General features: G+C 36.6%; 1 protein-coding gene across 1 annotated transcript; it reads left to right on the top strand.

Annotated features, from left to right (window-relative positions):
- Positions 1-1,723: 1,723 nt before the first annotated feature.
- On the top strand, positions 1,724-25,025 carry LOC150075959 (uncharacterized). The gene is made up of 3 exons (XM_090387782.1): positions 1,724-1,919; positions 12,340-12,493; positions 24,517-25,025. The coding sequence occupies exons 1-3, from the start codon at positions 1,725-1,727 to the stop codon at positions 24,585-24,587; spliced, it is 420 nt and encodes a 139-aa protein (XP_090243908.1). The 5' UTR covers position 1,724; the 3' UTR covers positions 24,588-25,025.

Genomic DNA, 25,025 nt, shown 5'->3' with positions numbered 1-25,025 from the left:
GTTCTACATCCTTCTTAACATTAACTATATAATATCAGTGTAGATACACCATAGTTTACGAATAAATTAGAACTACGCATGGTATCGTTTTAATTGTATCTCATTTAGTGCAAACCTCCTGGAACACTACACACCCCAAAGCCTTCTACTTCTTTCTCTCCGGGATAATTCAGAATTTTTTATTTATTTATTTTTTGGCTGGTGCAGCATAAGCCTCAGGCTTCTTTGCACCATATGGCTAATAATAATAATAACCGCTGCCTTAAGAGTAAAAAATTTCCAGCATTCTTTGTGCATCAGCTCTGACCTGTTACTGAACCTGTGATTACTCCGGCGACTTGCTGTGACGAAAACCTGTTATTCAGATCTTGTGTGTTGCTTGCTTACTCTATTTGCCTATCTCGTGGCGACGTCAATATATAGTTCTTTTATGTGAAAACATCTTTGGTGGCACCTACTAAATTTTTCGGACTGAAGTAAAACCGATTGGTAACGAAAATGCGAGACGGAAACGCTTACGTCACTCCCAACTAGTCTGACTTTGAACTGGCTTATCTGCTTCCGTTCCGCCTCTCCTACCTCAGTCACTAACGTTGATTCGGTTACATCGTTTATAACTTTGGATCTAGGCTGTTCGAATTTTAAAAATTTAAACAGTTTTGATTTTCTTTCGAAGATGGCTAAAACTCCAGCTGAGCGAAGTCGAGCATATCGTGCAAGAATAAAAGCTTCAAAGCCACCAAAGAAGCCTCCTATGTCGACAAAAGAACGAGTTCGAAAACATAGAGAACGAAAAAAAATCTTAAGTGATGTTTCCTATTTTAGCTATCACAAACCCATTGTAAGTAATTTACCAATTGAAGATTTATTGAACCTCAAATTAATGAAATTGTCGAAAAAAAAAAATGCTTTCAAATGTTAAATGTGTTCATATTATTTTCATTCATAAAACCTTGAATATAAAAGAAAATAATCATTTTCATCCAAGGATATTTTCACATAAAACATCTTTCGTGCGTAGAGGGAACACGTAGTTCTTCTATATTACAGTTAGTTTTATTTTTGAGTTGAGCTTAAAGAAGCGATATTTCACGGCTACATATATGTGTGTATTTAATGATATGAAACCTTAAAATTTTATTTCTTTATTTAGAATAGTGGCGGAAAAGTCGCTACACTTAGCACAGTAAATTAAAAGCTAAAGTATAAAAACTACTTTGTGAAGTACTGAAAATGCAGTAAAATCCCTTGCACTGTGACACACTATTCCAAATAACAGCTTTTCGTAATAGTGATTCAGCCAGAGCTGATGCGCAAGGAATGCTGGGAATAATGACGCTAAAGTAAAGGAACACCTACTGGGCATTTTTATTGTAAATAAGTTTTACTCTGAGCGTTTTTCTTTTTTAAATTTTACTATTTTGAGTAAGCAGTTTGACATTTTAAATGTAATGTACCTATAATTTAAAAACTAACGCTGTATATAAAAATATTAAACAGTAAGTGCGTATACTTAAATTTCGGAAAATGTCAATTTTTAGTCATCCCACTGTCCAGTAAGGCATGTTAAAAGAAAACCAATAAGTAATCAAAGTCTCGCATATAAAAAAGCATTCTGAGGATTATCCCATGTATGCAAGAAGTGCTTTTGCCAAAGTGAAAGCACGTTTTTGAAAGAGACATCACTACAGTGGCCATACTTTGCTTCAAATTACCAGTTCGAGATGTCGGTGGATCCACTTATTTGTGCGGGAGTGTTTGCCGCTTATGTATTTATTAAAGGGAGACAGAAGAAAAAGAAGCAAAATAGATTATGGATGAAGGAATATTCCGAACGAAACAAAAATAAAAGATTGCTTCAACTAGAAGATGATGACGATTCCTCGTTTAGGAGTTGCACTAGAATGTCATATCATAAGGTACGTAACATGGTCGACGAAATGGTATTCAATGGCTTCGTAAGAATGAGTGTACATTAAGCTTCAAGTGTTGGCACTTCTCGTCTTCAAGTGTTGGCAAAAGTAATAAACTTACACTAGGCATCACTTTAGTGCTAGCCATGGCTAGAAGGAAGGAAGGTAATGTTTGCAGCTGCTTTTGTTGCTGCCATCTTAATAACGCGATGGAAAAGCAAAAAATGCTGGGTCAGGGAATGGATTCTGCGATGTGTAAAATTTGACGTTCACAGGAAATTACTATCTAAACTCAGACAGCATAGAGAACTCGCAACGAGTACGGTAATTTTATTATACCACTTTATGTACAAGAAACGACGTGAAAACCTCTAACCATGTGGTCGTACCTGAGTATAATCAGAAAATTTATTTTTATTTTATCTTCTATCTATATTTTTTTATATAAAGAATATTTTTGGAAAATAGTGTTTTTTCACGTGCACACTTTTTGCTTTCCTCAGGGCGGGGCTAACTGCTATTGCGTCATACTACAACGAAGTGATTGGTAGGTCTGTCTCAAAGACTTTCCGCAAGCAGGAGATAATTAAAGTGAATATTTTTGATAAAATTTTACGAACTCTTAAATTTTTCTATATATAAAAGAATATTTTGTAAAATAATGCTTTTAATTTTTAGTGTTTTTAATTTTAGAATTCTACATGTCTCAAGGCAACGATTCAATTAGCAATGTTGTTAATAATGGCAGTAATAGAAAAGAGAAAGATCGTATCAGAAAGGCTGAGAAGAAAAAAAAAGATCTTGAAGAGTATGAAGCAGCACTTAAAAATCCTGATATCAACGAAAACAAAGCGATTATTGAAAAATATGAAAATAATAAGTTAAAGGCTTCACAACTAAGAAAGGAAAGATACAAAAAGAGCAAAAAAAATGAATCACAAATTGTTGATAGCTCTACTAAAACTCCAATCATTGATAAAAAAGAAAAAAATCGTTTAAGAATGAAGGAATCCAGAAAAAAAGAACGTGAAGCTTTAGATGCAGCACTTAACAATCCTGATAATGATGAAAACAAAGCAATTATTGATAAATTTGAAAATAAGATTTCCAAGAAATCACAATCTGATCATGAAAGATACCAAGAAAGAAAAAAAAGACAATCACAACTGATTATAAGTCCTAGCAATGAGCCTTCTGTGCCTAAATTGGTTAAGGTAAATGATGTTGTCCCATCTATTTTTACACCTACTAATAATGTATTACAACCTATTGAAAATGTAGAACCATGCCAAAATATTTTGCATGAAAATACTCCTAAAAGAAGAGAAAGTGCTCGATTGAGAGCAAGAATAACAGAAGCATGACAAAATACTTTAATGCCATTTAACGAGCAAGTCAGAGAGGAATGGAGCGACCTGACTTTTTAAGTTAAAATCTAAAATAAAAAATATGAAAAATGTAAACTGTTAATTATATTAGCATAATTTGTTTCCTGTAGTAATACTGTATTGGTACAACGTGCTTGATGTAATAGTCATCTTAAAACCTGACAACTGCCATTCATATTTCAAATGTGAAATACAAATGGCAGTTGTCATTACAATACATCATAACCAGAACACACATTTTGTTTACATCAGGTATCTGACAGACAGATGTCTGTATTTTCTGATTAATGGCTAAGGGACCAAAACTGTATTGCTGTTGACTTTCAATCACTTGTGCCTCCAAAAACGGGTGTCTCACACCATTTTCATTATAAAATATTAATTTTTAACACTTTCAGTGAATTGAAAACAGTGCTATTAATTGTAATTTGCTAAACTTAATTAAAAAATATCAAACAAAAATAAATGAGAGAAACCAATAATCAAGTTTATCACATTTTTTAGAATTTTCAAGGTCACCTCCTGGATTGAGACACAAATGTTCCATTGGTGTCTTGAAGATGCAATATGAACATTTGTATTTTTGTCAACTGTTTACATTTAGCTGGTGAAGCCAAGCTCTATGGCATGACTAAAATGCATAAGTTTAAAATGCATTTTGAAATATATTATAAGGTTTTAAAATGTATTATTAGTGGTAAACAATGCAAGAAGAGAAGCTTACAGCATCAACGAAAAATAACCTGTCCATATATTCCAATAGTGTGTCTGGTTCTTCCTTGAATTTATTTAAACTACCAACTTCCATGATAACAGATGGAATTAATTTGAATTTATACTCCTCATTCTTGTAGTCTGAGCAAGATGAAGAATGTTGTGAGCATTGAGCTTTCTCGATCAGTTCAAAGCCTTGCATGTGCTTAATTAAATAAAACTTTTCTAAAAGTAAAACAATTTATTTTTGAATAATAATTCAATAAAAAATATAAATTTAATGTCCAAAACTTTTGGCCTACAATTCAGTTTTTTATTTTGTTAAAGTTAATATTTTTGAAAGTAATCATTAATATATATATATATATATTTTTTTTTTTTTTCACTTAAATATTTTAAAAAAATTAAAGCATGGTAAGAATTAATTTTTTTTTTACTCCCTCACTCCAATCTTTAATTTTTTAAATAAGTGTTCTAGGATAAATTTACTTTAAAATCAGTATTATTATGAGTGTACTGTACTTCAACATTTGTAACACTTTTGTATGTAATATTAGCAGACTGTATAATCAGTGCAGTGTCATCAAACACAAGCAGGCATGTAACACTTGTGAAGGTCTTGTTCTGTAGCAGTTGACAAAAATATATAGCTGATCCTCCTTTCAGAAGTGTACTGTATTAGTATTTCATTTTTATATTTTTTTATTTAAATCTAATTGAGGCAAGGTAGTGGAGAAATTAAATGTGCAATAATTTGTTTCTGACAAGTTGTCCCTATTGTTTATAAAATTTATTCTAAACCGAATTATATAATATCGGTGTAAATACACCATAGTTAACCCATATATTTGAGCTACGATTGTAGCGTAGAAGGCATCGTTTTAAATGTATCTCATAATGTGGTTGCCTTCACAACAAGATAGCTACTATTGAATTACTTCAAATAAATAACGCTTCTCTAGTAGAGAAGACTACTGTTATTTATTTTCAGCGTGCCACCTCCATACAATATGCCATCTCAGTTGCGAAGTTATAACTTCGCAACTGAGATGGCATATTGTATTACCTACCCGCCCACTGATGACAGAGCCAAAAAGCTTCGAAACGATCGTCTGGGTGGTGGTATGCTGAAAATAAATAACAGTAGTCTTCTCTACTAGAGAAGCGTTATTTATTTGAAGTAATTCAATAGTAGCTATCTTGTTGTGAAGGCAACCACATTATGAGATACATTTAAAACGATGCCTTCTACGCTACAATCGTAGCTCAAATATATGGGTTAACTATGGTGTATTTACACCGATATTATATAGTTAATTATCAAAACCCATAAGGATTATGCCTAGTGCATTTAATTTTCCAAATCTAAACCGAATATACTGAAAAAAGAGAGTGCAGTGGCTCAGGGGTTTCCCGACTATGTAATTGTCTTCTTTAACTTAGTATCATTTTCATTGTATCTCCCTATTTCACTTTGAATGAATTTATGAACATGAACTTTTGTTTGTGCCTCGCACTTTGTCAACCACTGCAGTAGCTGACTTCTTTCTGAGAGGTAAGGATAGTTGGGGCCCCTAGGCAAATTATATTTGGGGGTCTCCCCAAAAAAATAATAATAAAAAAAATAATAATAAAAAATAAAAGTTAGGTGGCAAATAAATGAAATTTTGTACTTTTGAATTTTTTGCTTAAATTTTCGCTTAAATTAATCAAGATTTTTATGTTTACTGACAACATTAATCTATTTTAGAACACTATAGGAAAATGTTTTGGCTTGGGGCCCCTAGGCACGTGCCTTAATGGGTAATCCGCCACTGGGTATAGATGTTTGCTTTTGCCACTTTCTATTGTGAAGTTAGAGTGTTGCCATAAACTGCACTTCTTATTTGTCTGGAAGGGTGTGGTCACACCTGTGTTATATCCAAGAAGTGTGGTATGACTGTACCGGATCTGCATAAATCTAGTTGGAAGTTTATCCTGTATAAATCTAGTATCAAACAAAAATAAATGAGAGAAACCAATAAATTTTTTAGAATTTTCAAGGTCATCTGGATTGAAACACAGAAATGTTCGATTGATGTCTTGAAGATGCAATGTTAAAATTTGTATTTTTATCAGTTGTTTACATTTAGTTGGCGAAACCAAGCTCTATGGCATGACTAAAATGTGTAAATTTAAAATGTATTTTGAAATATATTATAACTATTTCACCTATAACTGATGAACTATATTAGATTTTAAGAGAGTGTCTGGAGATATGTACACACAAAAAAAAATTGTTGCTACATTATTAGTACAGCATATTTCCCTCCCCAGCATTATTGCCATTGTTATAACACACCGTCTGATGTACATTGATCCATGTGTAGACAATACTGAACAATTCTGCTTCTCAGAAATCTGAAACCCTGATCAAGTTACATTACTTTTTTAAAAGAAAAAAAATTGGCTGTCAGGATGGAATATATTCTGCCAAGAGAATATACACTGAGTGATCACTGAATTATGACTACTTATGTAATACTCTGTAGGTCCTCAGTACAGCAGCTGTCCGACATGGCATTGATTCGGAAAGATGTTGAAAGCGTTCGGGAGGGATGGCCAACCAAGCCGTATGTAATGCGACTAGGTATGGAGGTGATTGGTGTATTCAGACACCTGATATGCCTTTCCATAGTGTCCCACAAGGGCTTTATGAGATTGATATTGGGGGAGTTCGGAGGCCAATCGATATGCTGTTCCTCAAACCATTCCTGCACATCAAGTGCCTGATGGCTCGGCACATTGTCATCTTGGAAGACGCCATCGCCATTCAGGAAAAAGTGTAACATAATGGGGTGTACACAGTCAGCAAGCAGAGACCAGTGATATGTTGTTCCACATGCACCAAGGGTCCGAGTTCCTGCCAGTGAAACATGCCCCACACCATACAACTGCCTCCACCGGCCTGCACTTTTAATACCATGCATGATGGATGAAGATCATCATGTTGTTGACACCAAATCCATACACGACCATCCACTGTGTGGAGAAAATAACATAACTCGTCCGACCAGCACACCTTCCAGTTTTCTAACGTCCAACTTGCATACTCTTTGTACCGAGCGAGTCTTTTACGCCAATGAACCTTGGTTAGGAGAGGATGCCGTAGGGGTCGTCTGCCGGTATAGTCCATATGTGCGAGTGTGCGATGCATGGTCATGCCAAATATTGTTCCAGGTTGGCCCATGTTGTATTGGGTAGTCAACTCTTCAACAGTGCTGCGCCTGTATGAGTCATCAGATGTGGCACCTCTAACATCAACCTTTCGCTGACCTTTGCAGTTTTGTCGTCGAGTCGTTTGACCATTTTGATGCTAGTCCTGGTACACTATAACTATGGCAGCTCTCGAACACCCCACCAGTTCAGCTGTTTAGGAAATTGAGGCACCAGCTCATCAAGCTCCCACAATCTGTCCTTTATCAAAATCCGATAAATCCTTCCTTTTACCCATCACGCTCGGAATTTTACTACCTACTGAACCGCTGACACCTTATCTATGCTACGTAGGTTGACTAACTGCGCACTCTCGTAGGTCACGTGGTCAATGGGTCACATACAGTTTTCATAGGTGTGGTCATAATTCAGTGATCACTCAGTGTATACATTTAATAATGATGACCTTTTTTTTCCCTCCTCATTAGCACTTTCCTTCATTAGGATTCATTGCAAATGGCTTCATTTCAGGATATAGATTTATATATAAATATTTGCAATTGATAATCAAGTCACAAGGGAGGTTAGGCAAGCTAAGGCAGATTATGAGAGGTCTCTGGCAAAGAATGCAAAGAAAAACAGCAAAGACTTCTATGCTTATATTAGAAGTAGGGGTTGAATCACATAGGGCCACTTGATGTGTATGTGTTAACTGTTGAATACCCTGCTCAGGTTGCTGACAAATTGAATAGGTATTTTGCATCTACATTCACACATGAGGAATTATTTAGAGAAGGGTATGTCAGAACTTTATCAAACTCTAACGAGGAGTTATCCTTTGTGATAACTGAAAGGAAAGTGGAGGAGAACTTGTTGAGGATGGATAAAAAAGGCACCTGGAATGGATGGAATAGGTAGACAGTAAAAGGGGGACAGTAAAGAAGGTAAGTGAACCCTTAGTGATAATTATGAGAGCATCCTTGGATTCAGTTGAGGTTCCTACGGACTGAAGATGTGCAAATGTATCGTCAATTCATAAAGGGAGATTAAAATGTGACGTGAGTAACTACAGACCTGTTAGCTTAATGTCTGTTTCACAGAAAATAATGGAATCACTGGTTAAAGAAGTAATGCAGGACCATCTGTACAGGCATGCAATCATAGCAGGGATTTATTAAGGGACAGTCTTGTCTAACCAATCTGATAGGTTACTATGATACAGTGAACAAGGAACTGGATGCAAAAAATAATTTTGACATCATATACTTGGATTTCAGGAATGTTTTTGATACAGTTGCAGATAAAAGACTGCTGCACAAACTGGAGCAATATGGCATTAAGGCAAGTTACTGCTATGGATAAAGGAATTGTTAAATGGAAGAAGACTGAGAGTAGTTATCAATGGGCTCTGCTCTTCATGGACTAATGTTATTAGTGTAGTTCCTCAGAGTTCAGTGCTGAGCCCATCGTTGTTTTCAATATTTATCAGTGATATCGATGAAGGTATATATCAAGCTTAATGGCTAAGACAGCAGAGGATACATAGGTTGGCAGGGTGGTATTGGGTTGATGGGCTGAGAAATAGTAGTTGAAGTTTAACATCGACAAATGCAAGGTACTGCATATGGGTAGCAGTAACCCTAGAATAACTTATCAACTGTGTGGTACTACACTCAGAGTAGTGAAGAATGAAAATGACCTGAGGGTAATTGTGAAGTCAGACATGAAATTCTCTGAGCAGAGCAGACATGCTGCCAGGACAACTTTTGAGGCTTTGTCATTGATATACAGAAATTTTGTTAGCAGGGATAAGGAGGTGGTTAGCGCTTTGTATAAGGCAATGGTTAGGCTACACCTTGAGTACTGTATACAGGTCTGGAGACCCCACTTTAGGAAGGATGTAGAACTGCTGGAAGCAGTGCAGAGATGGGCAACCAGACTGGTGAAGGGAACAAAAGGGTGCCCTTATCTAGAAATTCTCGAGACTAGGCACCCGTGGGGAGATCTAATTGAAGTGTTTAAAGCCTTGAATGGATTGAGTAAGATGAATGTGTTAATGGCATTCTTCCACTTGCTGTGGCTGCACACGTGAGGGTTGCAGGATAGATGTACATAAGTTTGCAGGTGGTTGAATGTTGGAACAAGCTTCTATCTGTTGTGGAAGTGGATTGGTTGAATAAATTCAAGGAAGAACTAGACAAAATTCTTGGGTGGGTACAGATGGGTGAACCGTGTAGATTTTATTATTTTTTTTTTTTGGCTGATATTATATAAGCTTGCTTTCTTGCATCATTTGCCATTACCACTACTACTATGTGCATTTGGGGGAAACAAAATTAATTATATAACATATAATGATTTATTGCAGTACTCCAAATTGAAAAAACAAATTTTGGTGAATGGTTATAGATCATTTAGTTTTCCATGAGAATCGGAGGCAAAAAGTCAGTAACTCATAAATTGTAATAGTAGTGAGAATTGAAACCACCCAATGGCCAGCTTCCAACTGTGTAAAGTGAAAGCGTGTTCTTATTTTAAAACTTCTGATATATCTATTTTATGCACCAGATCTTTGAAGAGAATCAGATGTTATAACATAATCTTATTTCTCAATCATGGAGTACATTGTTTAATAACTGGTCTTTTAGAAAATAGCTTAGGATTTAATATTCAAGTAATCACTAGAATGAGTCATTTACTCCGCAGGTTAACTGTAAATTGAGGTCAACTATAAATTATTCCATTGCAGTAATCCAGCTGTTCTCAAACTGTGCATCGCGACACCCTGGGAAGGTGCCATAATTTACCAGAGGCGTTGTGGATGATGTAATACTTTATGTAAGGTTTCCATGGCAAATATTAATAAATCGGTCAGCCACTGAGTGCCGGGCACTCAGGATGAAGGGTCCGTAGTCATGAATGGTGTAGTATCTCAAATAGAGAGCTTTATGGTAATTGAAAAAAGTTTCTAGTACCCTGGCTTGGGTTAAAACTGAGAAACTAACAAAAACGTTGTCTATTTGAGTCTTTCCGGTTGTTGTGAATGATAAGGGTGGGAGAAGCGACTCCAACTTCTTCCTGGAGAAGCGATTAAAGTCTTGGGGAAGAAGTGACTGGCAGGCAAGGGCCACGCAAGACTCTGCAAAGGCGCCTCTCCACCACTGCCGCCTCAGCACTGACTCTCAGAGTACTTCCTTGTTGGGACCAACTCCAGCTTTGAAAATTGTTAAAATATACTACTCGTCACAAAATTTTTAAATGACCTTTATAGAATTATTAACTAACTATTTAGCAACCTTTTTGTCATCAAAGGGAGAGTTACTTAGTACAAAGAAGCGCACTATTGAAGTGCAATAAAAAATTTTTTTTAATTTTAACACAAAATGTAAATGATAGATTTCAATTGGAATAGTTTTCCCTTGATAGACATTGAATAAAGCATAGCTAATGTGATTTTTAAATTTCTAGCTCCATTAGCTACGGAAATAGAGGGTGGGGACACGAAAATTACTCACATTTTCCTGTCTGGTGCCACCATATTTTAAGATTATATTTTAAACCTACTCATTGAGCTCTTTCCAACGGTGTATAACAAGCTATAGATTGTCAACATTTACCCCCCATTTATCAGACAAATTTTTGTCAACAACGATCAATATGGTGTTGTTGGCCCACATGATGTACAAACCCATGCAAAATTTCAAGTCAATAGGTTGAGTGGTTCCAGAGATATAATGCTGTGATGGATGGACAGACAGACAACGGAGTGACATTATAAGGGACCTTCATTAGACTGTGGACCCTAAAAATGTATTAAGAATGATTTTTTTTTTACTATTAGATATCTACTACTATTTGATCTGTATTATTAATGTAAATAATTATAGAAAATGTTTGGAATATTTTAGACGAAGAGAACACATCAATACATATTAATAATTATTGTATGTATTGATGTGTTCTCTTGTAACGTACATAATTATTCTTAAAATTTCATTAAAAATAAGCATTGCAATTAGTCTCATGGGTGTGGCTGTAAGGATATTAATTCTTATGAACATAACTTGCAATTCATTGGACTAGTAATCTGAGTGAAAACCTTATCTTTAATAGTACATTCAACCTTCCGGTGTTGCTGAGCCAAAGAAAAAATTTTTGGGATGGGCGGGGGTGAAAGTTTAAGGGCATACTTGTTGTAATGGAAGTGTCAATGTACCTTATCTCTTTGCAAAGCTAACTTTGTGGGAATTCTTGAAAACTGACAATTGATTGCTTGCACTTGATTGTTGCATCTAAGCGGACACATTCCAGTTTACTTCACAACTGAAAAGAAAAGAAACTGTTTCTTCCTAAACCAAAACATCTTGCCCATGATTTGTATTCATCATCTAAATCAGCAGTGTATTCTGTAGCATATCATATCAATAGACACTAGTCACTACTTGCCTAGTTTTATGTGGCTTTATGGTATCAACCCGATCTTCTCTGCTAATGCACCAAGCATTAGCAGAGATCTAAATTGTCTCACTCTCTGGATCTAATACACAAATAAGTCATCAGTCATATGATTTCTTGTAAGGATGACCTTTGAATACAAAGTACAAGCAATAAGGTCCTTACTCATGAGCAAATCAATTGCATCATTTTTAGTTTGTCATGCCAACTTATGCCATGGTATCATTGGTAACCCTGGTATTAATATAGGTATGAAATGCTTGAGAGTAATTTTGACTGTATTGTAGATTACAACCCTTGCTAAGGTGTTATCATTAGTTTAGACATTATTTAAACTAAAGAAATGCTCAGACATGAGGTAATTAGTATGGGTTTTGATCTTAAGTAAAAATCCCGACTTTGCAACAATTTACTGCAGTATGAAATCAAGTAGCCACTGAACTTAACTAAAGCTTACCTTCTATTCCACAGTATAAATAATCTCAATAATATATTTAACTTTATAAATACATTTTCAAATCTTTCAAAACAGAACTGCTCTTAAATTAAATTAATTTTTTTAAATGAAAAGTAAAAATTTATGTGAATTAAGCAATTTCTTTAGAGTGAATTAAGTAAATGATTTTAATTATGGATTCTAAGGCTACAGGGTTACTGATTTTGAAATGTTGCAGGTTTACTTTGAAGAAAATCAGCATGAATGTGAGCGGCAAAATGGTAGGAAGCTGTTGAAGCATTCTGGAGTGCCCACAAGTTTTTGTGCCAGTGGCTCAATGGAAGAGGAATCTATTGGCCCATCCTCACCTGAAAGACTACTCCAAGATGAAGGTAAGTTAAAGTGAAGATTTTCTGATGTAAAGTGTGTGACTGGAGAAAATAACACAGGGATTTGAATTTTAAAATATCTACTTCTTGGTTAAGCACTGAATATTTTAACCTGATTGTAAAACCAACCATTCTCTGTTTGCCCCCAATTTGGATTATAGTTCCCAATGCAATTTTAATTTAAAATTAAAACCTCTCCTCCTTTGAATATTTCAGTTCCTCAAGCCATCCGTGAATTCATCTCAAAAACAGCTATGGATGAATGCTTAAACTATCCTGCATTTGAAATTGATATTCCACAGATAAATTTATTCCTCCTCAGTAAAATCTATAATTCAAAAGTTGATGGTCTTGTTTTTTGAAGATTAACTGGGTGGAAAATTCCCTGCAGATCACGTAAGTTCAAATGCAAACTAATTTCTCTACCCAACAGATTTCATTGAATTGATATGCACTGTACTCTACCTGATTCCAAGGACCAATTCTTTAAACTTTGCTCCTGTCCTTCTTGCATCTGATCACAATTATCTTAACCTGATTTATAAAGGAATTGCCAAAATGTATTCTTATATAATCTAGTCTTAAAATATATTAATTTACACTGTTCCTCAAAAGCACTCTAGTTTTCTTATGTCAAACCATTAGATAGGTCTCAGTCAGTTCTATTTCTATCTAAGTTTGACACTTCACTTATAAATTATTTTTTGTGACAGTGCTCATCTTTTGTTTGTCTTAGATCTGATTTTGTGATAATGTTATTAGTTAAAAACTGCTTACATAATGTTTTATCATTGTTAATGTGTATTTTATTTTTTAATTTTTTTTGCTTGTTTTCTTATTAATTTTAAAGATGCAAGCCCTCCTTCCTCCTCAGCTGTTTTGGGGATGTTACTTGCTATGGTGCCCATATACTTGACTATTGTTCTGGGAACATCTGTTATGAGATCCAACTCCACCTGCTCTAACACTGTTGATTGTGTCACTGTACTTTTACTTGAGTCTTGGCAATAAATTGATATCAAGTGAATTAAATTTGTACATATTTCACATTGCATTGCATTGCATTAGGATAAGTATCATTCTGTTTTAAGGTTATACAGGATAGGTTAATAGTTTACTAGGCTTCTTCAAAATAGCATTCTAGCTTCTAACTGTTTTTATTATTAGTTTGGTATGTTTTTTTTTTTTTGCTAAGTGAATCCTTGAGCTCAGTCGCAATTCAGAATGTTCTTTGGTGGGGGATTTACTGTGGTAGAGAATGTCAGATGATATGCGTAATGAAGAATGGCTTCCCTGTAATTCCATACTGGTGGAAAGTTGTACCTTGTCTTTGAAAAAGTTGGTTAAATGAGCCTACTGTATTGCTTGGAAACATCTAATGGAGGTAAGCCAAGTGATTCAGATTAGAATGCATTTGGCCTTAAGGCAGTGCCAAAACATTTCCATTGACTTTAATGAAGGAAATTAGTAGCTTGTTGAATCTATATGGGATGCAAGGCATTGGTTGTTATTTCTTTTGAGGGCTAGCTGCCATGGTACCCAACCCTAGTGTAGCGGTGTGTGGAACACGCCTTGATATTGTGGAAGATGTGCCTACGAATTTAAGCCAAGACAATGATGCTGAGATCAAATAACTGACATATAAAGGGGATTGGATAAATAATCTTTGTATGTATTTCATGCCAGTTAAGGGTGGTTAATGCCTGTGAGGTTTTATACCAGGGTTCTTTTTCAGCCATTTAGGGTGAGCAGCTAATATTCTCTTGAATGTTAGCTGCTCATCTTGGACATGCTAAAATTCTTTCTAATGGTCATCAAAAAGATTTTTTGATGGAATTGTATAGGATATATGAGAAGTCTGGATGGATTAATGAGAAATGTGTGTAGCATTTCTCTTAGTTACTGAAATACCTCTAACCCCTAATATCTGTTTTGGGAAACCTAAAAGTTAATGGTTTATAGCCTCAAAACCAAAGTTTATTGTAGCACTGAAGAAAAATGATTTGAATGCATGCTATCAGGTTAATGTAGTAGTAGTGGCATGTGATGCAAGAAAGCAAGTGGGATAAGCAAGGAGTGGGATGTTGCATAAGCAAGCTTATGCAGCATCAGCCAAAAAAAAAAATTTACAAAACAATTCTCTCTAAATGTTTGTCCAGTTCCTCCTTAAATTTATTTAACCTAGCAACTTCCACAACGACAGATGGAAGTTTGTTCCAGCAATTAACCACCCGCTGGCTAAAGGCAAATTTCCACACATCTATTCTACATCTGTCTTTCCTTAATTTGAATTTATGCCCCCTTAGGTTCGTAATCTGAGTAAGCGGAATAATCCCATCAGAATTCAGCGTGCTCAACCCATTCAAGGCCTTATACACCTCAATCAGATCACCTCGCAGGTGCCTAGTCTCCAGCCACTGCAATTTGCAGAACTTAAGCCTCTCTTGGTAAGAGGTTCCCTTCATTCCCCTCACCAATCTTGTTGCCCTTCTCTGTACACACTCAAGCAAATCTACACTCTTCCTAAAATGAGGCCTTCAGACCTGTACGCAGTACTCAAGGCATGGCCTGACCATTGCCTTATACAGAGGGACAATCACCTCCTTTTCCCTGCTAGCAAAATTCCTATATATCAATGACAAAACCCCATGACCTGCTCTTGCAGCCTGTCTGCATTGTTCAGAAAACTTCATATCTGACTGCACAATTACTCCCAGGTCTTTTTCATTTTCTACTACCTTAAGTGTAGTACCACACAGTTGGTACGTTTCTCTGGGGTTACTTCTACCCATATGCAGTACTTCGCATTTGTCAAGGTTAAACTTCAGTTGCCACTTCTCTGCCCATCTGCAAATTTTCTAGATTCTGTTGCAGTAGCACACTGCTATTACTGTCATTAACAACCCTGCCAACCTTTGTATCATCTGCAAACTTTGACACTGAGCCTGATATACCTTCATCAATATCATTGATAAATATACAAAACAACACTGGACCCAACACCGAACCCTGTGGGACTCCACTAATAGCATTAGTCCATGAAGAGCATCACCCATTGATTACCACCTTCTGTCTTCTCCCAATCAACCATCCTTTTATCCAATGTAGCAATTTACCCTTAATACCATTCTGCTCCAATTTGTACAGTAGCCTTCCATGAGCAACAGTGTCAAAAGCTTTCCTGAAATCCAAGTATATGATATCAAAATTATTTTTTGCATCCAGTTCCTTTGTAACCACATTATAATAACCAATCAAATTTGTCAGACAAGACTTTCCATTAACAAACCCATGCTGTGTCTGAATTATTGCTGCAGTCTTGTCTAGATGATCCTGCAATGCATCTTTAACCAGTGACTCCATTATTTTACCCTGTTTCTGTCTTAACATGTTCACTGCTTCTAATCATATAAGTGTCAAAAGTACCAGAGTGGTATGCCGTTATGCATCAGAAAGGTGCCCAAGTGATATGGGCAGTCATTCTTAAGTGATCAACAAACACACACTATAAAAGTAGACACATGAAATTAACAGCTGCTCGATATTGGGACACTGATTGAACACTTGATTTTTGTTTATAGACTTGGTCACAGTTTTATTTATTTTTTGCTTGTGTTGAGGTTAGCTTATGTTCATTGAATAAACTTTTGATAACATTTTGAGGTTTGTTTTAATTTACAGCTCAGCCCAAAGGTATGTTTGCTTTTAATTATGAATTCCAGATATTTACTTTTCAACTGCTATTTATGAATTTTTGGAATGTTGCTGAGCAACACTAAAGAAGTTGCTCCTCGACAGTCCAAAAACTACAGCATGTTTATATACTCTCTAAAGAAGAGGTGGTAACAAATGTGTTAAGAAACATTTGCACAAGAATTCTTATGTGTACTGACGTTAATGTTAATAAATTTGAACATAAATGAATTAAGTGTATTTTGTTCATTTTCCATATGGATCCAGACTTCTGATATATGCTGTAATTGTTTCCTCCCCTTGGGAAGAGTCATTTGTGTTGATTTAGAGTGATTCAGTTTCAGTCAATGGCTCTTCTAGGTAGGAGACCAGGTCATTGATATGCAAGCTATATGAAGTATGTTTGCTGGCATCACTGTCCAGCAAGGTGATGAACATTTAACATCAGTGTAAGAAGGAATTCATCTGCCAGAAACTTCCATCTCATTAGAAGCCACAAGCCCTTGAAGAATGAAAACACCAAAGAACATGGCATTTCGTAACTTCTAAAGCCTGCCATCAGGTTGAGCTTGATTGGCTCTGGTCCTATCAGTGATAATCTTGAACATGATATGCTTACCAAATCAAGAACCAAGCTTTTGTGACCTTGGCTTCTGCCCAGAAGTATCAGGCCGTATTTACAAATAACTTATGGGTCGTGGTCACAGTTTTGTAGATACGATGGCTTACAGACTAAAATTCATTTCACCTTGTGACAATCTGTTCAAATACCAGTCTTACAGACACACCTCGATAACTTGTAGGCATCCCAAGCCAATCTGCAGTCACTGTGCTGGGAGTCGTCACACATATTGCAGTTGTCAACATACACATAAGCCTGTAGTATGTGCAAATTGCAAGAGAAGGGAAATGTCAAAGTATGAGCATGTGTGGGAAATGAAACAGACTAATTACTCAACCTGCAATTAGTATTAGTAATGGCCATATGGTGCAAGGAAGCCTATAATATTTACTAACCTTGTTCATACTATTTGGCGCCAAGCTAACTGTATCTCTGATACTTATCGTTCTTGACAACAACGGAAATTTGTTATGACAGAGAAGTGGGCTTCATTCCTCAAGAACGAACACCCGTTCAACTAATGCGGCTTCCTTCATTCTAAATCTGAGCAGTCAACGTTTTGACCACTGGAATGAAGTTCGCTGTCGTGCCGTCAAAGCCACAGATCACACAGCTTGCTATGGGAGTAGAAACAAGCATTACCAACCTCTCTGAAGAAGCTGCTAATGAAATCTGTTTCAAAACAGCCTCCATCCTCCGAAGCACACGGCCCACCAGCTCAAACCTTAATCACCGTCAGCACACTGCTCTTTCCTCTATAAGAAAGGACAACACTATTGTCGTGCTTTCTGCTGACGAGGGACGTCACACTGTCGTATTGGACCGGCTGGCCTACCCAGAGAAAGCCCTGGTCCTCCTACAAGACCCCAGTGTATATGAACCCGTGACGGATCCACCCATCAGAGTCTTAGGACGTCTGGAATAATGCATTAATAAATTTGTCTATGCATTGTTTAAAGCAAAGAAAATTTCTGCTCCGACTCGGCGGCGGCTTCATGCCACAGGCTGCCAACTACCACAGTTTTATGGTTTACCAAAAATCCATAAGCCAGGTGTTCCTCTCCGGCCCATAGTGTCCTGCTGCAATGCACCTACGTATGAACTATTCAAATATATTTCACGACTCCTCACACCTCTTGTAGGAAATACCACCCACACTGTCACTAACAGCAGCGACTTCATTCACCTTATTAAAGAGCTCTCAATTTCTGACAGCGTCATTTGATGTAGTGTCGCTATTTACATCAGTCACTGACGACATCTGTACAGCCCTCAACCTGTGCTTGTCAGGCAGCGTCTTTACCTTTGAGGATTCCGTATACCAGCAAGCACTGCCATGTGTGCGCCTATTAGTTCCATTGTGGCCAACATCGCCATGGAAGAACAGATATTCCTGAATCCACCAGTACCTATTACAACATGGTGCAGATACGTCGATGACATCTTCACCGTCATCCCACGTGGCTCTGAAACAACATTGCTAGAATATCTCAATTCCCTGTCTGTGTTCATCCAGTTCACTCGAGAGTTAGAAGTAGACGGATCTCTCCCATTCCTGGATGTCCTAGTAAAACACATGGGCCCACATCTAGAAACCTCAGTATACCGTAAGCCAATGTGGTGCGGTCAGTTCACAAACTACAGATCTGGCCATACTCCTAGTCATCTCAACAGCATTGCCCGCACTCTATTCTCCAGGACTTGGAGCCATTCCAGCACAGATGAAGCTAGGTGCAACGAGATTTCTAGAGGGAGGACAGACTTGATCAATTGTGGCTACCCAACCCACATATTAGACAAGTGCTAATTACAAGCACAGGAGCTCATAGTCCACCCAAGACCGCCATCAACTCAGGACAATGTACCTACCGCCTACATCCCCTACTATTCAGACATGTTGGGCCAGATCTCAAAAATCCTCCGAGAATACCGCATAAAATGCGTGCAGCTGCCTGGTAGAAACTTACGCTCTCTAGTTTCCAATGTAAAGACCCCGGTCACCCCTCCCTTACACAGCAGTGTAATATACCGCATAGCCTGCAAAGACTGTGACAGCTGCTACATAGAAGAGACCTCGAGACGTCTTCAAGACTGCCTTGCAGAACACGACAGAGTGATTCGCCTTGCTGAGACCGACCAGTCCACAATCGGTGAACACTTCTGGTCCACCCACCACGACCTCAATCCCAAGCGTGACTACGAAGTAATTGACCACTCCTGACACTTTCGCCACCACCTCTGGTTAGAGTCACTCGATATATTGTGTAATTCGAGAGCCATGAACCACTGCAAAGGCATGAGACTACACTCCACCTTAGAGGCAACCATTTTAAGTCTAGATGAGCGCTGGAGAAAAAACTATGCACGTCCATGCAGCAACAATGAACACCAATTTAATGATTGATTGGCCTACCTCGGGCCCTCGCACAACTGTGTCCATTGGAATAATTTTATCTCTAAAGTTTCCATTTCTGTTGACAAAGAGGCACGTTCAGCCTCGAAAGCTACAAGTATCTATTTGTGATTAAAGATATTTTATTTTACTGGTTATACGCTTAATTATTTGTTATCCTATGGATTCCAGTACAACAGGCCCATTTATCAATCAAGGCCCATTTATCACCTCAATCAAGTCTCCTCTAAGGTGCCTAGTTTCCAAGCTGTGCAACCCACATATTCAAAGTGTTTTCTCATATGGATGCTCTTTTGCCGATCTCACCAGGGAAGTTGCCCGTCTTTCAAGAAGTTTTTATATTTAATGGCACAGTACAGTGTAGCCGACCGGGCTAGCCGAGTGGGTAAAGTACCTGCCCGGCAACCCAAAGGTCGCGGGTTCGATTCCCGCCTCGGGCTTGGATCAAAGTACTGCAAAAACCTTGGGAGGTGCAATATGGCCACAGAAGCCGATGCGCCAACAACTACCAAATCCAAATAAAAAAAAAAAAAAAAAAAAGTACAGTGTAATATGCATCAAATCCAATAGAACTGTGAATGTAATGAAAGGATAGGTTGTAATCTACATTCTTTAAATCACCACGCTGTACTTTTCTCTGTCTTGGGCGAGATGAAAAAATATCCTCAGCTGATCTGCCAGTCCAGTTGCAGATGTTTTTCAGCCAAGAAAGTTTCCTCCTCTCCACTCCTCTCTTTCCCTCTATTATTACTTGAAGCAATTTATATTTCACATTCTTGAAAATTATTATTTTTTTCATTCTTTTTTAGCTGTTCTGATTTTACACTACAACCTATTATTATGATATGTGTGTGAGTATCAAATAATATCATTTATATTTAAGGGGAACTGGTCTGTCTGGATGTAAGGTGATGAATGAAACAAGATAAATGTGTGAGAAGTTATTAACATCAAATTGTTGTTTCCCCGAAATATACAAAAAAAATTCTGTTTATGTGTTTGCATTCTGGGTACATGGCACTTGCATATATGTTGAATGTGTATGTTTCTTCTGACAGACTTTCCCCAAATTGACTATGGCAGAGGAGCAACCAACTTAGGAACCTACCTGTTGCTGACACGATGTTTTTTCCCTATCGTGGCTTGCAGCATGGCTTGTGAGTATTTTCTGACACTGGCTGCAGCTGGTCTGGCCAGTGTGAGATTTAAATAATTACTAATAACCAAAGCAGCCATATCTCCCCCCCCCTCCACACAGGGCCTCCTGGCTCTGTGACTTTGTTTCTGCTATATATGACCTTGGCCAAACTCCCACCTCTCAACCCAAACCTTTTGCCCTACAACCACAGAGCTTTCTCTGCTCTTAACAGCCCCCCCCCCAGAGGATGGACCTCCTCAGGGGTGCCTCTGTTCCTTTAACTTCCTATTTCCTGGTGAATATCTTTCTATCATCCACCATTTTTATCTTCACCTTTTTTCCAAACTCAAACCATCACCCCTGTGCTCCTCTTCCAATAAAAACTTTCAGAGGTGTTTTTTTTTTTAACTAAGGGCCCTGATAAGCTCAGGCGACATTCAGGGTTCACTCCTGCTAGAAAGCTATCACTCCCTACTGTCCAGCCCACTTTACATGTGGTGCTGGATGAAAACTAGGGGACTGTGGTGTTCCACGGGCCCTAGGCCAAGTAGCTGGAGGAACAGCAGGCCAACATAGCCCAACACTACATGGCACAGACTATACAATAAACACACATTCTCTGGCCTTTACAGAGATATAATCTTGTCTAGTATTGCATCACAATGTTTACAGATGTAGAGCTGGGGGAAGACCCCCAGAGCTGCTTCACAAGAAACACTATACACCAACAGGGTGGCACTGTCCGTGATACTTGCACTGGCATGTCTCTTGCCAACTATTATACTGCACTGCACTCAGAGTCACATGGGTCATGGTGCTAGCCCATTCTTTTACAGAAGTTCATACATATATAGCCTTATCAGGTGGATGATGTTCTCGTTGGGCGTTTATGATAGGGGTATACATAATAAACTGGGCATTCATTGCAAGTTACAGTAAACTATTGGTATTGGATCACCATAAAACCAAAAAAAAAGTTCAGTAATAGGTTAGATATAATAAAGGATTAAGTTTAATTCTTTCACTTTATTAAAGTTTTTAATTTTTTTAAAAAAATAATTTAGAATTGTAGATATCTATGCTATGTGATACCCATCAGTTTGTTATTTTATTAGGTGAAAAGAGATTCCAGGAACTAAAATAGTGGCTAACAGAATTCCTGTTCAGAACAATTTTCTCTTCAAAAATCTAGTCACCATGTCATGTTTTTGTAATATTATAATTGGAAATGTCATGTGAATTTTTTGGTTTCAGGTTTTAATTCCTTGAGATCAGATTGGGTCTTCTGTTTTTAATAATCTTGTACTTATTGGGGAAAGTTACAGCTACTAAATTACACTTTTTCTACCAGAGTTCATTGCATCTGCACAAATGAATTGCCAGTGCCATTCTGATCACAAGATTACTGTCCTATGTCACACAGTTTTGTGATTTCCTGCAAACAGAATATCTATACAAAGCAGACATGTTTCCTTTTGCTTGTATTCAGTACTATAATAATAAGCTTTTATTTTTCAGATACTATACAAGCACAATTTCGGTTGACTGTCATTTTGTAAAAGTTGTATAAAACAGCAACAGTTAAAAGGAGTGAAAGAAGAATCTACCCAAGTTCCTCCCTCCTTCTTAGATAGGAATTCTTAATTGCAATTTAGACTCCTTTAAAAATTTCTCCAACAGGATTGGAACCCAGACTTCACCAAAAGCCGACCGGGCTAGCCGGGTGGGTAAAGTGCCTGCCTGGCAAACCCAAAGGTCGCGGGTTCGATTCCCACCTCGGGCTTGGATCAAAGTACTGCAAAAACCTTGGGAGGTGCATTATGGCCACAGAAGCCTATGCGCCAACAACTACCAAAAAAAAAAAGAACTTCACCAAAAAGAGGCAAATCCACTGAGCTCTCACAGAAGACAAAATTTGAACTGTATTACAAAAGAAAGATGCTAAATTTAAATGTACCAAAGGAAGCAGTGCTTCTGTAGCTGTACTGAAGAAATTGTCACTGGTTTGTCATTTGCCTAATTGAGGAAAATCAGTTCCCAACATCCAGATATTTTATCCCAGTTATTGAAATCATTCTGTGTTGCCCCATTAACATATTCTTCAAAAAAATATATGGACCAATCGAAAACTGTGACATAAAGTGACAATTTGATGTTGACAATACTCTGAAGGTGGAAATGAACATTGTTTGTCCATAACATGCTAGCTAAGCCGGTCTGTGTTTTCATCTAATTTTGATAAACAAATGTTAACAAAATCCATCCTATTCCCATAATCATTTGGAGATAGTGACTGAACAGATATAATCATGTGTGGATATAGCTTTAATGTTTGCTTTGACTTTTAAAACTGTCCTGTGGAATATCGAACATTTAGTGCCGCAGACGTCTGAACTTGAAGTTAAAGCAATTATCCAACAGTTTGGATAATTGCTATATAAGTCAACAACCCTGCTGTCTCGTTGAGTTATTTACCTACTGTTTTACATTATTTCAAAAGTTTCTCACAAGAGCAGTTAGGTTCTGTGTGCAGAACAATGGTTTAACATTATTAGCACTGCAGATCACTCATGGACACGTCTGGGTTTGATTTCATTCCTATGGCTAGAGGAATTTCTGAAGTCTTCAGTTGGGGCTGTATTTACTGATCTCAGGTGTAGGGAGTAGTCACTTCCCCAGAACTTATTCCAGGTGTTTTTCAGCCCACAACATGCAAATCATTCTGTGATGAACACATTCACATGGGTATAAATGACAACTTCCAGAGCTGTTAAAATAATAATTTTAACTTATACATTTAGTTTGCTGAAGATTGATCAAACCACTTTCTGGGGTTTCTGCAGCAGGGACAAAAATAGGAGCAGACTCCACCAACAAACCTGAACTTTTGTGTAAAATGTCTGTGGAAAGTCGTATTTCAGAACATTGTTTAACCACGAATCATTGTATTTTGGACCATTTTACTAGATTTTAAATAAAATTTAAAAAAAAATAAAAAAATAAAATTTTTTTTTTCTTAACCCTGTAGTGGCAGATTCCCATGAAATAACAAAGACAGTAGTGTCAAATTTTCTTTTTAATTTCTGAAAAATATTTTTGGGTTTTTGAATTCTGTTAGGAGTATATTAATATATAATTTTTTCTTAATGGATTGCAATACTTATTACATATTTATTATGTTATTTTTTAGATTTTAATAAAAAATTTAATATTTAAAAAATGGCTGTTGTTTACACTTTATTTAAAAAAAAAACAAAAAAAAATTAATTTTGCTGCAAATGAAAAAAGAATGCCTATATAAGCATAAATCTTTATATAAAGATGAACCTGTTCCAGTTTAAAATCCCATTAACCATGTAAAATTTCAAACATGTACATATATTTATGCTTATTATGTGTGTAAATAGTTTAAAAAATATATACAAAGTATATATATATATATTTTTATTACATTCTGTTATTCACTTCAACTTTCAAATTTTTCAAAAGTTATTTCAAATTTGGTGCATGGTGAAGCTCACAAAATTTGAATATTACTCATGCTGCTAACTCTCTATGGTTTGGGAGAGTTTTGTAAATAACTTGAACTAGAAACAAACACAATTTCATGCTTTGTAGCATCAGTGGGAGCCTGTCAGGTTCCCATGTTAGAAATATGATGGGTAAAAGTAGAAGAACAAATGTTGTGCAAAACCTGATTATTTTTTTCACACTATAACTCTGTGAAAACAATTTAAAAAATTTTATTATATTTAAAAGGTATAAAAAACTACAAATTTTTATCTTCAACAATTAGCATGGGTTATTTATTTTCTGGAAAAGAATTTGCGGAGGAATCTTGTAGGTCCAGTGCTACTGCTGTAGGGCGGGCTAATAATAATTTTGTATTAGATGCAAGTTGTGTACTATCTCTCACCATTTTAAATCACTTCTTCATAAATTTTCAGATCCTTAGTGCCAGTACAGTATTTATATGATATATGTTATTTACAAAAATCTGGATTCAGTATTTCTAGTAGAATACATTTTATTTTTAGTTCACTATTTATAAATAGAATTTGTACTGGTGACAATTATTTTGTTTCACTTGTTTAGGTAGTTTTAGAACAATAGTGACTTATGTGTTTTTGTTTATTTATTATTATTTTATTTTTTTGCAGAAACAGCAAGAGCCTTTGTGGGAGATTTTCAGAACATACAAACTGTGAGCCTTTATTTTTTGAACCTGTAGAAATGGCTACAAAATTAATAGAACAGCAGGAAAAGAATTTCCAACAGTTTATGGAATTTGAAAAAGAATGCTGGCAACAAGAAGTGCAATTTAAAGAGAAAAGACTTCGAATAGAAGCTGCACAAGAGCAAGAGAGAATGAAAAGGCATGCAGAAGTTCAAGAATGGATGAAGAGGGAGCAAGGTACTTTCTATGGGCAAATGGCTGAATTGATAAAAAGGACAGGTAATATACTTGGTAAATGATACAGGAATGGAAAGGATAAATTTGCATTTGCTTATGTTGACTATAACCAGGGTGACAACTGGACTTTTTCAGTTGTCATTCCACAACAGATTTTTCAGCCCTGCTTCAGCAACCCCAGATGAGACTAAAGTGACAATTTTAGATGTTGCCATGTCATAGTAATGCATGTAAATAATCGGTTTTATTATAATT

The sequence above is a fragment of the Mastigoproctus giganteus genome, chromosome 13 (genome assembly GCF_048544385.1).
Source record: "Mastigoproctus giganteus isolate SK-2022 chromosome 13, ASM4854438v1, whole genome shotgun sequence".
In the NCBI taxonomy this organism is placed as follows: Eukaryota; Metazoa; Arthropoda; class Arachnida; order Uropygi; family Thelyphonidae; genus Mastigoproctus; species Mastigoproctus giganteus.
This window is presented reverse-complemented; position numbering and strand designations above follow the sequence as displayed.